At 42.4% G+C, this 15,000-nt stretch overlaps 1 protein-coding gene across 2 annotated transcripts in view; it reads left to right on the top strand.

Moving 5' to 3' along the window:
- EVA1C (eva-1 homolog C) overlaps positions 1–15,000 on the top strand; it is a 246,102-nt gene that overhangs the window by 110,502 nt on the left and 120,600 nt on the right. For both annotated transcript variants that reach the window (XM_053705972.1, XM_053705971.1), the window contains exon 2: positions 2,636–2,841. In XM_053705972.1, coding sequence (XP_053561947.1) covers positions 2,636–2,841 — 206 coding nt within the window. The remainder of the gene's footprint in view (positions 1–2,635; positions 2,842–15,000) is intronic.

Here is a 15,000-nt window from a genome sequence, read left to right as displayed (position 1 = left end):
TATGTAGATGTGTATATATTGGTACATGTGTGTAGGCATGTGTATGTGTGCATGTGTATATATGTGTGTGTATGTGTGTATGTGTATATGTGTGTGTATGTGTGCATGAGTATATGTGTGTATGTGTATATATGTGTATATGTGTGCATGTGTATATGCGTGTATACGTGTACATGTGTATATGTGTGTGTATATGTAGATGTGTATATATTGGTACATGTGTGTAGGCATGTGTATGTGTGCATGTGTATATATGTGTGTGTATGTGTGCATGAGTATATGTGTGTATGTGTATATGCGTGTATATGTGTGTATGTGTATATGCGTGTGTATATGTAGATGTGTGTATATGTGTACATGTCTGTATGCCTGTGTATGTGTACATGTGTATATACCTGTGTACGTGTACATGTGTATATGTGTGCGTATATGTAGATGTGTAGATGTGTGTATGCCTGTGTATGTGTACATGTGTATATACCTGTGTACGTGTACATGTGTATATTTGTGTGTACATGTATATATGTGTATGTGTATATGTGTATATATGTGCACATGTGTGTATGTGTATATGCGTGTGTATATGTAGATGTGTATATATGCGCACATGTGTGTAGGTATGTGTATATGTGTATATGTGTGTGTATGTGTGCATGTGTATTAGCGAGTGTATGTGTACGTGCACATGTGTAATTTAAATGAAATCTCAAGCTTTGTCCTCCGCAATTGTAAATTGCTTTGGGATTTTGTGATATTCTTTTTGTCACAGAGTAATAACGCCCTCATATTGTATTTGCCAATTCCTGTTTCCGTCTTAATTTAATATCATAGGCTTGGCACAGGGCCATACTTAATAGCAGTAACATTTATCAGAGAAATTCACATAACATCTTACCAGTGGCTGCTAGCAATAGGGAGCAGCAGTATATGTGAGGCAGTTTAGCAAAATGTTACATTGTGTACTTCTCTATCAATAGTGTGGAATTGAAAAGCTAGAAATGTACTGCTGGAAATCAGATATGCTGACTCAGACTTACAATACCTGTGTAATAGTGCTCAAACTACTGTATTGTTGTTCAGTGGCTCATATGGTCACCTGACACAGAGGTATTGTTAAAGGATCACTCAATGCAGAAGAAATGCATAATTAATATGTGCAGAATAAAAAAGACAATAATTTACTTTCACCTAGATTACGAGTTTTGCGTTTGAAGCTGTGCGGTGCTAATGAGCAGTTTATGCTCACCGCTCACTTGCAGACAGCGCTGGTATTACGGGTTCTCCCCCATTGATTCCTATGGGGAAATCGTGCATGAGCACGTTTTAGCAGCTCACCGCTAACGTAAGCAGCGCTGGTATTGAGGTGAGATGTGGAGCAAAATTTTGCTCTTCACTCACTTTTTTGCGGCTAACGCCAGGTTTGTAAAAACCCGTAATACCAGCGCTTTCTGTAAGTGAGTGGTGAGCATAAACTGCTCGTTAGCACCGCACCCCTGTTAACGCAAAACTCGTAATCTAGGTGATTGTTAATATAATCAATGCAGTTTATCATCACTTTAATTCTGACTAGACTGTCTCTTTAACATTCAACGCTGCTTAACGCGTTTCATGATTATAATTGTCTTTCCCAACAAAGCAATACATATTTCTTAAAAGCTGTTTCAAATGCAAACTCTGTCTGTATATGCAGAGGGTGAGACTTGCAGGCAGGAGGATGGGATGTTGTGGTCATAATTTGTTACTGAATCTAAAAATGTGTAACAGTTTGTTCATCTATGTTTATCACTTTTCACTTCATTTGGGGTGATATTTCAGGTACTCCAGTAACTTAGCCCCCCAATTTTTCTTCATTCCATTAGACAATCCTAAATAGGGAGCATAATACCACTGCTCCTTCTTTCTGTTATTTTCTCCTGGTTTCTTTTTAAGAACAACAAAGCCCACCACGGAATCATTGTCCATATCACCTAAACTCTGCCTATATACTGCACACACCACTACCTTAAACTACAAATTTTTGCCCCTGTCCTTTTAGGCAAGCAGCATCCCATAACTGCCTAACCAAACCTGACTCTATGCTCAGAACACCTGCGTGTCCTCCTCACCCTGCCCTGACTCTGCTCACCAAACATCCATAGCTATGCCCCCCCCCCCCATAATAAGCTTTCTGGAACCACCACTCCTCACCCCCGGGTTATAACAGAAAATTATGAAATAGAATAAAATAATTTTAATGCCCTTAAAGTGCATATTGAGTAAAGTTGTTGCCAAGTCAGTATTTTATCTGCATGGCCAGTGTTGTAAGGTTCGGGCAAATTCAATCATATAATTAAATATTAAAGAAAACCCTTATGTGTATAAAGTGTCTCTATACCTTTAGAAAGACACAGTCACTTTCACTAATAGTAACAGCTCTAGTGATTTTACATAATTATACAGATTACTTTGGTAAAAAAAAATTCTAACAAAAATAGCAGCTCTACACTTATCAGCAGATTTCTTCTTCCCTGGTTTACTTATGTTTAACACCTACTGTTGCTTTAAGGTAACCCTAAGAGAGATTTTCCTTTTAAACAGCTGATTGCTAAACTCTCCTGCTGGTTTGTAGCTATTATGACTTTTCCTTTTGTTCTAGGTTATCTGACCAAGCTGCTGCAGAATCACACAGTGTCCGCTTGTGACGGTGAACATCTGACCCTGCAGTGTCCTCGTCATTCCACTATCAGTGTTCAGTCTGCATTCTATGGGCTCCTTGGGGAGAGTTACCAAAAGTGTACAGAACATTCTCCGGAGACAATGCACCTATCCAATACCCAATGCCTAGCGAAGACAGCATTCCAGGTATTCCCATAACTGTTTCACCAACCATAGAAATCTTTTTTTTTTCTTTCTTGTATTTGAATGGCCTTTTTTTAAGCGTGTCACTTTTTATTTTTGTTGAACAGTTGACACTCTGCTAAATTAAAGAGACAGTAAACATTAAAAAATGCTTAATGTAATAATTGAAATTGAGAAAGTTGCTTTTAAAGGGGCAGTCTACACTTTAGTCATCTTAAAGTCTTACTTTAGATTAAGCTGCAAATATCCTCCTCCACACCTTTCTATATCATGCAGCAGGAACAGTAAAAAAGTTATTTTAAAAATAATATTGTTTCTGGCTACTTTGAAATGGCTACCAGACTCCACCCACTGATTACATCACAATCTGGGCTGCATCTAGGCACTGTGCTGAATAGCATTGACATTCTGTTGAATCCAACTAGTGAGTCTTTTGTAACTAGTGAAGCCTTTAATGCAGCCCACATCGTGATGTCATCAGTGGACTGAGCTTGGCAGCCATTTCAAAGTGGCCAGTAACAATATTCATTTTAAAATAACTTTTTGTACTGTTCCAGGAGGCTACCTCTGTGATTACTTTGTATCTAAGCCTCTGCAGACATGAGCACAATGTTATCAATGTTATATATATATATATATATATATATATATATGGCACACATGAACTAACACCTTCTAGCTGTAAAAAATTGTCAAATGCATTCAGGTAAGAAGCTTAGAAATTAGCATATGAGACTACCTAGGTTTAGCTTGTAACAAAGAATACCAAGAGAACAAAGCAAATTTGATGATAAAAAGTAAATTGGAAAGTTGTTTAACATTGCATGTCCTATCTGAATAATGAAAGTTTAATTTTAACTAGACTGTCCCTTTAAGCTTTACCTAATACAGGTACAAATTCTAAAATCCAAACTTGTTCTGAAATCCAAACTTTTTAATGAATATATTAAAAAACAATACAAAAAAAACTATTTCCCTACCTGTAAGTCACAATCTTCTCTGTCTGTGTCTTTGGTCTGTTTATTTTATTCTTTATTTAAAACAAATATAACCTTTCTGATTACAATACTGTACTCTCTTTCTGATGGTATTATGTATACAAAAGTATTTAAAATAACATACAACTACCTCTAGGTCACATGCATAAGCTGTATTATAAAATGTAAATATTGCCTAAATGACATAAGATATTTACACTTGGTTCCATCCCCTCTTCAAGCTGTCCCATTTTAAAGATGCAAATATTCCAAAATCTAAACTTTTTCTAAATCAAAATGTTTTTTGGTCCCTAAAAGTTTGGATAAAGGGTTTTCTAGCTAATAGTATTTTACAGTGTAGGAAACCCGTGCCTGCTCCCAATACATTGTGCGCGCTTAGTTAACAGCTATTCTTTATGGGAAGATTAGTTGCTCATGGCAGGAGCACTCACAACTGAGATGTAATATGATGCATCATGTAATAGAACGTTAAAGGGATAGTCTAGTCAAAATGAAACTTTCATGATTCAGATAGAGCAGGGAAGTTTAACCCCTTAAGAACCAAAGGTGTACAGGGTACAAAAAAGTCACTTAAGGACCAAGGACGTACCCTGTATGTCCTCAGAGTTTTCAAGCACTGGAAGCGATCGTGATCGCTTCCAGCTGCTTTCATGTTATTGCAGTGATGCCTTGATATTGAGGCATCCTGCAATAACATTTTTTAAGCATCCGATGCAGAGAGAGCCACTATGTGGCCCTCTCTGCATCGGCCAGCGATGGTGCCGATCGTTGGTGGGTGGGAGCCATAGTAGGGAGGTGCGTGGGAGGCCCATAGCTGTTGCCTTATCCGGATCCGGTTCCTGAGTGTCCGGTATCACGCGGGTGGTGGGAGGCGGGGCTCGGGAGCGCGCGTACGCATTTCCAATGTATAAGGAGGGAGTGGGGGAGAGGGAAAGGGAGAGGGAAATAAAATATTTGTACAGGGATCAGGGAGGCGGATAGTGTATTGAGGGGGGCTGCTACACTACAGATAATGGGGTGTTTTAGGGGAAAAAAGGCACAATTGCTAGTAAACTGGGTACTGGCAGTAGGGTTGCCACCTCGGCCATGTTTTCCTGGACACTTCTGAGTTACACATGCTGCAGGGTGTGCAGGGAGGAATATCAATAGTGCTGTCCAGAAACACAATACATGTTACTTCTGCAAACCCTGCAGAATGTGTAACTCATAAGTGTCCAGGAAAACATGGCTGAGGTGGCAACCCTAACTGGCAGACAGCTGCCAGTACCTAAGATGGCGGCCATTAGGTCGAGGGGGGAGGCTGAGAGAGCTGTTTGGGGGGTCAGGGAGGTTGGGGGGTAATGGGGGATCCTACCCTTATAATATATATATTAAAAAAAGCACCTTTATTTTTATACTGGAAGACTTTCTGCCAGTACTTAAGATGGCGGTGACAATTGTGGGGTGGGGGAGGGAAGGGAGCTGTTTGAGGGGGATTAGGGGGTGGGATGTGTCAGGTGGGAGGCTGATCTCTACACTAAAGCTAAAATTAACCCTACAAGCTACCTAATTAACCCCTTAACTGCTGGGCATAATACACGTGTGGTGCGCAGCAGCATTTTGCAGCCTACTAATTACCAAAAAGCAATGCAAAATCCATATATATCTGCTATTTCTGAACAAAGGGGATCCTAAAGAAGAATTTACAACCACTTGTGCAATGATTGCACTAACTGTTTGTAAATAATTTCAGTGAGAAACCTAAAATTGTGAAAAAGTTAACTATTTTTTTTATTTGATCGCATTTGGCGGTGAAATGGTGGCATGAAATATACCAAAATTGGCATAGATCAATACTTTGGGTTGTCTACTACACTACACTAAAGCTAAAATTAACCCTACAAGCTCCCTAATTAACCCCTTAACTGCTGGGTATAATACACGTGTGGTGCGCAGCAGCATTTTGCAGCCTTCTAATTACCAAAAAGCAATGCAAAAGCCATATATATATCTCCTATTTCTGAACAAAGGGGATCCTAGAAAAGAATTTACAACCACTTGTGCAATGATTGCACTTGACTTGCTATGTCGTCAAGTTCCGGCCCTTTCACACAAAACACATGACTAATATTTTCCAAACAACCCAACCCCATAAATAAAGACACTAGACTTAGCATTGGTGCAAATTGGCTGCAGCTCCTTTATTTAATAAATAAATTTTAGAAAAAAAATGTAATAACTCAATAAATAACAGTGCAAATATTGTAACCACATTGTATATAACATACACATAAACAGCGGTGCTAGTCCATTCTAATTTCTTTATATCTATGGCCGTCATTCCATCCACTGGACCCAACCGTGCAAGTGATTGAGCCCATCAGCGATAATCAACATAAGTCTCTAAGGAACCCCTTGCCCTTGGAGACCCCCCAACTTGAATTCCCCCCATGGGAATGCAAAATACCATCACACTAACAATTGGCCATAACCTGCTGTTATTGTAAGGGCTAGCACCCCCGCCACAGACTGCGACAACAACCTTAATAAAAGACCAAGTAACAAAAAACCCAGGGACGGGTAGGAGGGAGATGCTTACAAGAATTTTTTCCCAAACAACTGCTGGCTTTCCCGCTCAGCCCCAAGGCTAAATAACCTCCTTTGCTCCGCCCCTAGCTCCTCCTGTCTTACCCCCAGGCTTCTTCCTCTGTGGTCAAAGCTCCCTCTGGCTAAGCCTTGCACCGCCTCCAGGAGCCACTTGACCTGCTATGCCGTCAAGTTTCGGCCCTTTCACACAAAACACATGACTAATATTTTCCAAACAACCCAACCCCATAAATAAAGACACTCGACTTAGCGTTGGTGCAAATTGGCCGCAGCTCCTTTATTTAATAAATACATTTTAGAAAAAAACGGAGCCCCCTAACACCAAACCATTTAACATCACAGCAGGACTTGGGAATACCCAACTGTAAGCCATCCACTTTCACCGAAGCCGCTCTCCGAGCCCAATAAATAAGAGTGGCCGACTAGCCACAATCGCTCCACACCTAGAACACAGAAAATAAAAGTAACAAAAAACACCACATTAAACGCCCAACTCAGGACGGACATACAGGCGGAACCATCCAGATCCCCACCTACCAATGCCCTTAACCACCATATCAGATAAACCCCTCACTGAAGCCTCAGTTGCTGCCCCTATGCGGAAGGAATGAGACCTGAACTCCCCTGTACTGAAACCCAAATGAATCAATGACTTGTTTAGAACCGCCCTAAACTTGAACTGCGACAAAGGCCTACCGTCTTGGTGGACCAACAACAAGCCCCCGACCAGGGGCCGGACACCCAAATAAGTCTGCAGACAAAGCCAAGGACAAACCTCTGAAGCACTGGGAAAAAGGACTATCGTCCTACCCTGTTCCTATAGACCTCAAAATCAGACACACATACTACCACCAATACACTATAAATAAAATAGGGCATCTCCGATCATGAGGAGACCCAACCGAACCCTTCTTCAAGCCCTTCAGGACTTGCTGGACACAAAAACCTTTCGTAAATATCTCGCAAACCTAATAGCTTAAAGCGGAAAGCTAACGCCGCCAAATGCCTATACATAGCAGAATGTGACAAGTTCACAGACCCCCATTCCCACATCCATTCCAATAATAAACCAGTAAGGTCTGATTCCCCTTCACATACCACTTTGGAAGACAGCCTGGATTCCCACTCCCACCACACTCTAGAGTAAGCCAACCAAGTACCTGGTGCCAGTGAAGCCTTTACCAGTCCAGCCAGTCCTCCACCCCAAGCTGCCACAGGGAACTCGGGCAAGGGCAAACCTCCACGTCTGCATGAGGGGCCAACTCCCGAAACCGCTGCCACTGAAAGCGAGAGAGGGAGTCTACTATAGAATTACAAACACCTGGAATATGTTTAGCCTTAATGCACACATTCATCAGCAAACATTTCAGGACAAGCAATCGCAACAATCTCAATACAGGCAGAGACGTCGCCGTCAATTAATTCAACGCACACACGACTGCCATATTATCCGAATAAAATACAACCGACTGGTTGCACAAATCCATTTCCCATACAAACAGAGAAACCACAATCGGGAATAACTCCAAAAACACCAGGTTCTTAACCAAACACAATTTAGCCCATTCATCCGGCCACTGAGAAGCACACCAGTGGCCCATAAAATAGAGCCCCGAACCCACAACCACCCACCGAATCAGTCATAAATCCCAGCTCCTCATTGGACACCCTAACTTTCTGAATCAACGTCGAGCCATTAAAACCCAATAAGAAACGCCTCCATATCCTCAAGTTGTTCTTCAGCTCCTTGGAGAGCCGTACAAAATTTTACAACCCCAGCAGTAGCCAACGATAACCTCCTGCAGAAAACCCTCCCAATCGGTATAATTCTGCATGCAAAGTTAAACTTGCCCACTAAGGATTGGAGCTCCCGAAGCGTAACGTTATTCGCCAACAATGATCGGTCAATAACTTCCAAGAGGTCAAAGACCTTGTCACTGGGAAGGCTACATTCCATGTTAACAGAATCAATTGTAATGTCCAAAAAATCAAGGGGCGTAACAGGTCCCTCAGATTTTTCAAGCGCAATGGGCACACCAAAATCATACACCACCTGAAAACAAACATCCCTCAAGAGCTTACAAACCCCCAAACCAGCCGGACCCACAAATAAGAAATCGTCAAAGTTGTGAACCAATGAGGAAGACCCGACCATTCCGCGACAACCCATTCAAGAAATGTGCTAAAATGCTCAAAGAGCGAACATGAAATGGAGCATCCCATGGGCAAGCACAGGTCAACATAGTAAGAACCATCAACACAACAACTGCTGCAGAATACCATCATTAACCAATCCCCCATTAGGGAAAGATAAATGATGGATTAGTCTGAACTTTCAAGGCTCCCTTTTTGGAACCACCCCAAGCGGCGATATCCTCAAATCTGCAATGGGAGGACCATCAAACGGACCAGCCATGCGCCCCAAAGACACCTCCTTCCGCAGCTTGTCAAGGACCACCTCCGGCCACAAGCGAGCAGACTTCAAATTACCGCGAAAACCCCCACAACCCCCTTGGGATGGAATCACAAAACCAAACTGGAAACCATGAAACAACAATACCGCTTTCTCATGACAACCCTGACGCTTAGCGTACAGGATGAGCCAAGGTTCCATCATGCCAAGTTTCACCGGCGTCACCCCCTTTGTCAGGCACATTACCAGTTCCGCCCGACTTACCTTTTCGGAAACACTTCGCATAAGGGTGGGAGCCCCCACACCCAGAGCATTTCGTGTTTAAACTTGCACATGGCTCCCCACTTACAGAATTTCTCATTATATTCAAAGCAATGCCCTCTCTTAACCGAAGCCGGAGACCCACTGGATGAAGAGCCACCGGCTCCCGACTGAAAGGACTGGGAGGCTCTCAAAGGTGTAATTATCTTGAGCCATAACCCCATTTTCCGGTCGTCCCACTTCATATCTGGTTTAACTGACAACCACTGCCTAAACTGCTCATCGTAGGACCACCATGCCATACCCCCGTACATCCTCTGAGCAGCTGTCACCTCGTCAAGGTAACAAAACAATGCCCCACCCTGGTCTGGGAACCTACTAGCAAAAACACTTGCATATATTACAAAGGCTTGAAACCAATTTGTAAAGGTTTTTGGCAACTTTCTATATTGTTTTTTCTGTTCCTCTTCCTCCTTCTTAGCCACGTCCTTTTTTGAGTCCTCAGGGATCTCAAAAGACTGCTCAAGCGGAAGAAGGGAGAACAACTCGATAAATTCCCTCATAGATATTTTCCTTCACCTCTGATGTCAAATGCATCCCCAATGGCCTGATGGAGCAGAGGCATGACCGAGACATCGCTGTGTCGGCCACCCTTAATTCTGCCCTATCGACCGGCTTAGGGCCGACACTAGTGGGCGACTCTGACAACCCAGGGCTTTGGACTGCGACAGGGGTACCACCCTCCTTGACTACAGGGACCAGAACACTGCGGACTTCAACCCTCCCCAACCCCGGGACACCCAGCGCCCCGTCCACAGGGACCCATGCCCTCTCCATGGAGGCTCCAGTAGCAGGGATGACCCCTTCCAACTGTGACAGCAACTCCCTCAAAATAGCCACTACTCTACCAGCCACAGAATCACTTTCAACACCCCGAACACACCTCTCCATTACATCCCTCCCCCGCACATTCAGCAATCCCATCTCACCTGTTGAAGTTTCTGCCGAATGCTGACCACCTGAGAAGCCGTCAAGCGTCACCTGGAGCCCGCCTATGCGTTGCTCCGTAATCCTTTGTCCACCTTCCTGTATCATGTCAGCTGTCCGTCCATTCTGATCCGGCTGTCGTGGTTGTTCCTGAAAAACAGCAGCACGTGAACACATATCCAGGGGAATAAAACCTCTACCTCCCCGCCCCCCCTGTGCAGGCTGGTACCCCTAGCCGTAAGCACTTCCCCCCTTGGGAGCTCCACCTCCATCACCATCAGACCAGGCAACCTCCGCCACTGGCCGTCACACCAATGTAGTCCCCAGGCCTACTCGGCCGTTTGATGCCCCCCCTACTACCCCGAGTGGCCGAACCTCCTGCTGCATGCTTTCATCAGGCCCCAAACAAATAGAGTCCGTCCAGAAGCCGTGCAGGCCAGAGAAATCCTCCTCAAGGCCGTCAAAAACATCCGCCGCTGTGGATGGACCAGGCTGAGGCCCTGGCCATTGCCCAGCGGGACTAGGGTCTGTAAAAGAAAGACTGACATGTAAGTCACCCACCTCGCCAACCCCCACCATTCTCGCAGAAACAGGAACCCCTGGAGAAGAATGGGACCCACCAGGCCTACCCCCCGAATATGACCTATCATAAGACCCCCAAAATGACCAACAGGCTTTGCCCTGGCCCCAGGAGAAGGGGGGACGAACCCCTCCTCAGATTAATTCAAATACAGGTCCACTACCCTAGCATCAAGCTCACAATCTTCACCTTCCTCCCCTGACCTGTATTCCATATCCACTAAAACCCCAGGAGGCCTAACCGTGAGCTCAGACCCACCCACACAAGATAGCCCACCCTTGAGGGCCCTAAGGCTTGGCATGACTTGACCGGGTTGTTCCCCCCCACCACAGCCTCACTAACCATTGTTCCCTGCGCAGTGGCCCAAAAACCCTCCCCCTCACTCCCACTATCCTCAACCACCCCCCCCCAAATTAAAAGGAAGACTCACCAGGACCGCCATCTACATGTTACCCTGAAGGCCCCTCCCCATCCACATCAGGCCCACCCGGGCCATGAGCCACCTTCACAGTACCTCCATGTGACTTAGTGGCAGGGCCGGTAAAGGCCCTCTGCTCCGGTTCCCGGCTGCTCCCTCTCGCTGATGACGTCACCGCCGCAGGCCCAGCAGAGGCAGAAGTACCCTCCAACACCTCCGGACCAGCTTGCTTCTTACTAGGACACGAACCGGACTTCTTCCCTCCAACAGGCCGCCGGCTCACCTCAGGACTGAGACGAGATGGAGGCTTGGATCGCTGCGTGGACCTCTTCCTTATGCACGACTGTGCCTCCACCGAAACCGGCAAGTGACCTCCAAGCAACGCCTGAACCTGTGACTCCAGCCAGGTAGGTCCTTTTTCTTCTGCAGCCTCCCAGAGCCTCCTCAGCAGGCAGCCATGATGCAGGCTGAGCGGGAAAGCCACGCAGACAGAGATGCTTACAAGAATTTTTTCCCAAACAACTGCTGGTTTTCCTGCTCAACACCCAAAGCTAAATAACATCCTCCGCTCCGCCCCTAGCTCCTCCTATCTTACCCCCAGGCCTCTTCCTCTGCGGTCAAAGTTCCCTCCGGCTAAGCTTTACACCGCCTCCAGGAGCCACTAACTGTTTGTAAATAATTTCAGTGAGAAACCTAAAATTGTGAAAAAGTTAACAATTTTTTTTTATTTGATTGCATTTGGTGGTGAAATGGTGGCATGAAATATACCAAAATTAGCCTAGGTCAATACTTTGGTTGTCTACTACACTAAAGCTAAAATTAACCCTACAAGCTCCCTAATTAACCCCTTCACTGCTGGGAAAAATACACTTGTGGTGCGCAGCGGTATTTAGCTGCCTTCTAATTACCAAAAGGCAACTCCAAAGCCATATATGTCTGCTATTTCTGAACAAAGGGGATCCCAGAGAAGCATTTACAACTATTTGTGCCATAATTGCACAAGCTGTTAGTAAATAATTTCATTGAGAAACCTAAAATTTGTGAAAAAGTTTGTGAATTTTTTTTTCATTTAGACGCATTTGGTGGTGAAATGGTGGCATGAAATATACCAAAATGGGCCTAGATCAATACTTTGGGTTGTCTCCTAAAACAAATATATACATGTCAAGGGATATTCAGGGATTCCTGAAAGATATCAGTGTTCCAATGTAACTCGCTAATTTTGAAAAAAAAAAATGGTTTGAAAAGTGCTACTTGTATTTATTGCCCTATAACTTGCAAAAAAAGCAAAGAACATGCAAACATTGGGTATTTCTAATCTCAGGACAAAATTTAGAAAATATTTAGCATGGGTGCTTTTTAGTGGTTGTAGATATGTAACAGATTTTGTGAGTCAAAGTTAGTAAAGGTTGGTCATTTTTTTTAGTAAATTATAAGATATGATGAAAATAATGGTATCTTTAGAAAGTCCATTTAATGGCGAGAAAAACGGTATATAATATGTGTGAGTACAGTAAATGAGTAAGAAGAAAATTACAGCTAAATACAAACACCGCAGAAATGTAAAAATAGCCCTGGTCCCAAACGGTCAACAAATAGAAAAGTGGTCTGGTCACTAAAGGGTTAAGCTAAGGAGCCGGCCCATTTTTGGTTCAGAACTCTGGATAGCGCTTGCTGATTGGTGGCTACATTTAGACAGTCTCTTACAGCTTATATTGTGTATTTAGTGTGTCATATCCCTTTAAGTGCCATGTGAATGTGCAGTTTAGACTTTGTACAAATATTTCTGTTTCATTGGCCCCCTTTCCTCTGCATCAGTATTCCTTAGGCTTGCCAGCTGTCCCATACCAAAATACTGGACAATCAGTGGGTGAAAGAGAAAGGGTGGTGGGTTGATAGTTGATTGATTCTTTTTTTTAACCACTTAGTGCAAGGAATACACAGAACATTCCCAATCCCTAGCTTATTTTTGGAAATGGGGACATTTGTTCTGAATAAAAGCTGTGTAAGATATAGCCGAGCAGAGCTCCCAAACTGTGACAATAATGCAGCAATATGTGGAACAGTTGGAGCTCTGATGTTTCAGTTCTACAGTCCAGTTTAGTTTGTTTATCGGTGTATCATAACTGTTGACACAGCATTTTTTCAACATTACAGTTTTTGTGTATGCTAAGTTCATATGTTAAAGGGACAGTTAAGTGAAACGTAAAGGGACACTCAAGTCAAAATACACTTTTATGATTCAGATAGAGCATGCAGTTTTAAGACACTTTGCTATTTACTTTAATTATAAAATTTTGCACAGTTTTTTATATGCACACTTTCTGGGGAACAAGATCCTACTCAGCATGTGCACAAGCTCACAGGGTATACTAGTCTGTGATTGGCTGATGTCTGTCACATGCTGGAAAATGGGAGAAAAAATACATTTGTAAGATAAAAATCTACTGCTTATTTGAATTTCAGAGTAGGTCTTACATCATTGTCTTTTTATTCTATACATGTTAATTATGTAATTCTACTGCATTGAGTGGTCCTTTAAACTTTCATGGTTCAGTAGTGCATTGCTGCTTCTTCAACAAAGGATACCAAGAGAATGAAACAAAATTGAAAATAAAAGTAAAATGGAAAGTTGTTGAAAATTGAGCTATCTGTATATTGAAAGAAAAATGTTTGAGTTTTATGACCTTTTAAACTATACAATTATAATTTTGGGGTTAAATAAAAAGTTAAAATTATTGCTTAAATTCAAAGTTTAAAAACTCTAGAACATGTACTTAAAGGGACAGTAAAGGTAAAAATGATTTCTTCCTATATAGATGCAGGTATATGTGTCGTGTATACTAACACCTTCCTTTGTGATTATATTTGCCAGAAACTGCTGAGGTTGCTGGGATCTAACTGGAATGCTCAGCAGCACAGAAAGAGTACACAAGAAAATGAATCGGAGTGTAAATTTGCCTTCTGGCTGGCTGAAACACCTGCTGCCGAATAAAGGGGGAAAAAATGACTATGGGATAGATGTTCAAATTTTAATATATTCTGGCGAATATAATCACAAAGGAAAGTGCTACTATATACAATTAATGCCTGTATCTATATAGTAAAGGAGTTTCAAATTTACTGTCCTTTACAGGGATGAAACTCCAAAAAATATTTTGTGATTCTGACAGAACATATAATTTTTAAAAAAAGTTTCCAATTTACTTCTTTTAGCAAATTTGCTTGGTTCCTATGATATTTTTTTTAAGCGATACATAGGTAGGCATCTGAAACTAGTGCTCTTTCAAATGGATACCATTCCTGCAAAACTGCTGCATATAGTGCTCCAGACACGTGAGATCTTTTGGCCCTGCTTTTCAACAAAAGATGCCAAAAAGAACAAAGAACATTTGAAATCATGATTTTTTTTTAAATTATGTCCCTTTAGATATGAATATAAAAATTTTAATTTATGATTATTTTGTATTAAACATGTTAATTATTAAAATAATGTAAACATATTAGTTGATATGAATGAACTGATATTAAAGGGACACTAAACCCAAATTTTTTTCTTTCATGATTCAGATAGAGCATGCTATTTTAAGCAACTTTCTAATTTACTCCTATTATCAATTTGTCTTTGTTCCCTGTTTATCTTTATTTAAAAAGCAGAAATGTGATGCATAGGAGCCGGTCCATTTTTGGTTGAGAACCTGGGTTATGCTTGCTTATTGGTGGGTAAATGCAAGCCTCCAATAAGCAAGCGCTATCCATGGTGCTGAACCTAAAATGGGCTGGCTGCTAAGATTTACATTCCCGCTTTTAAAATAAAGATAGCAAGAGAACGAAGAAAAATTGATAATAGGAGTAAATTAGAAAGTATCTTAAAATGTCATGCTCTATCTGAATCATGAAAGAAAAAATTTGGGTTGTG

This window comes from Bombina bombina, chromosome 3, assembly GCF_027579735.1.
Source record: "Bombina bombina isolate aBomBom1 chromosome 3, aBomBom1.pri, whole genome shotgun sequence".
Lineage (NCBI taxonomy): Eukaryota > Metazoa > Chordata > Amphibia > Anura > Bombinatoridae > Bombina > Bombina bombina.
Note: the sequence above shows the minus strand (reverse complement) of the source record. Positions and strands in the feature narration are given on the sequence as shown.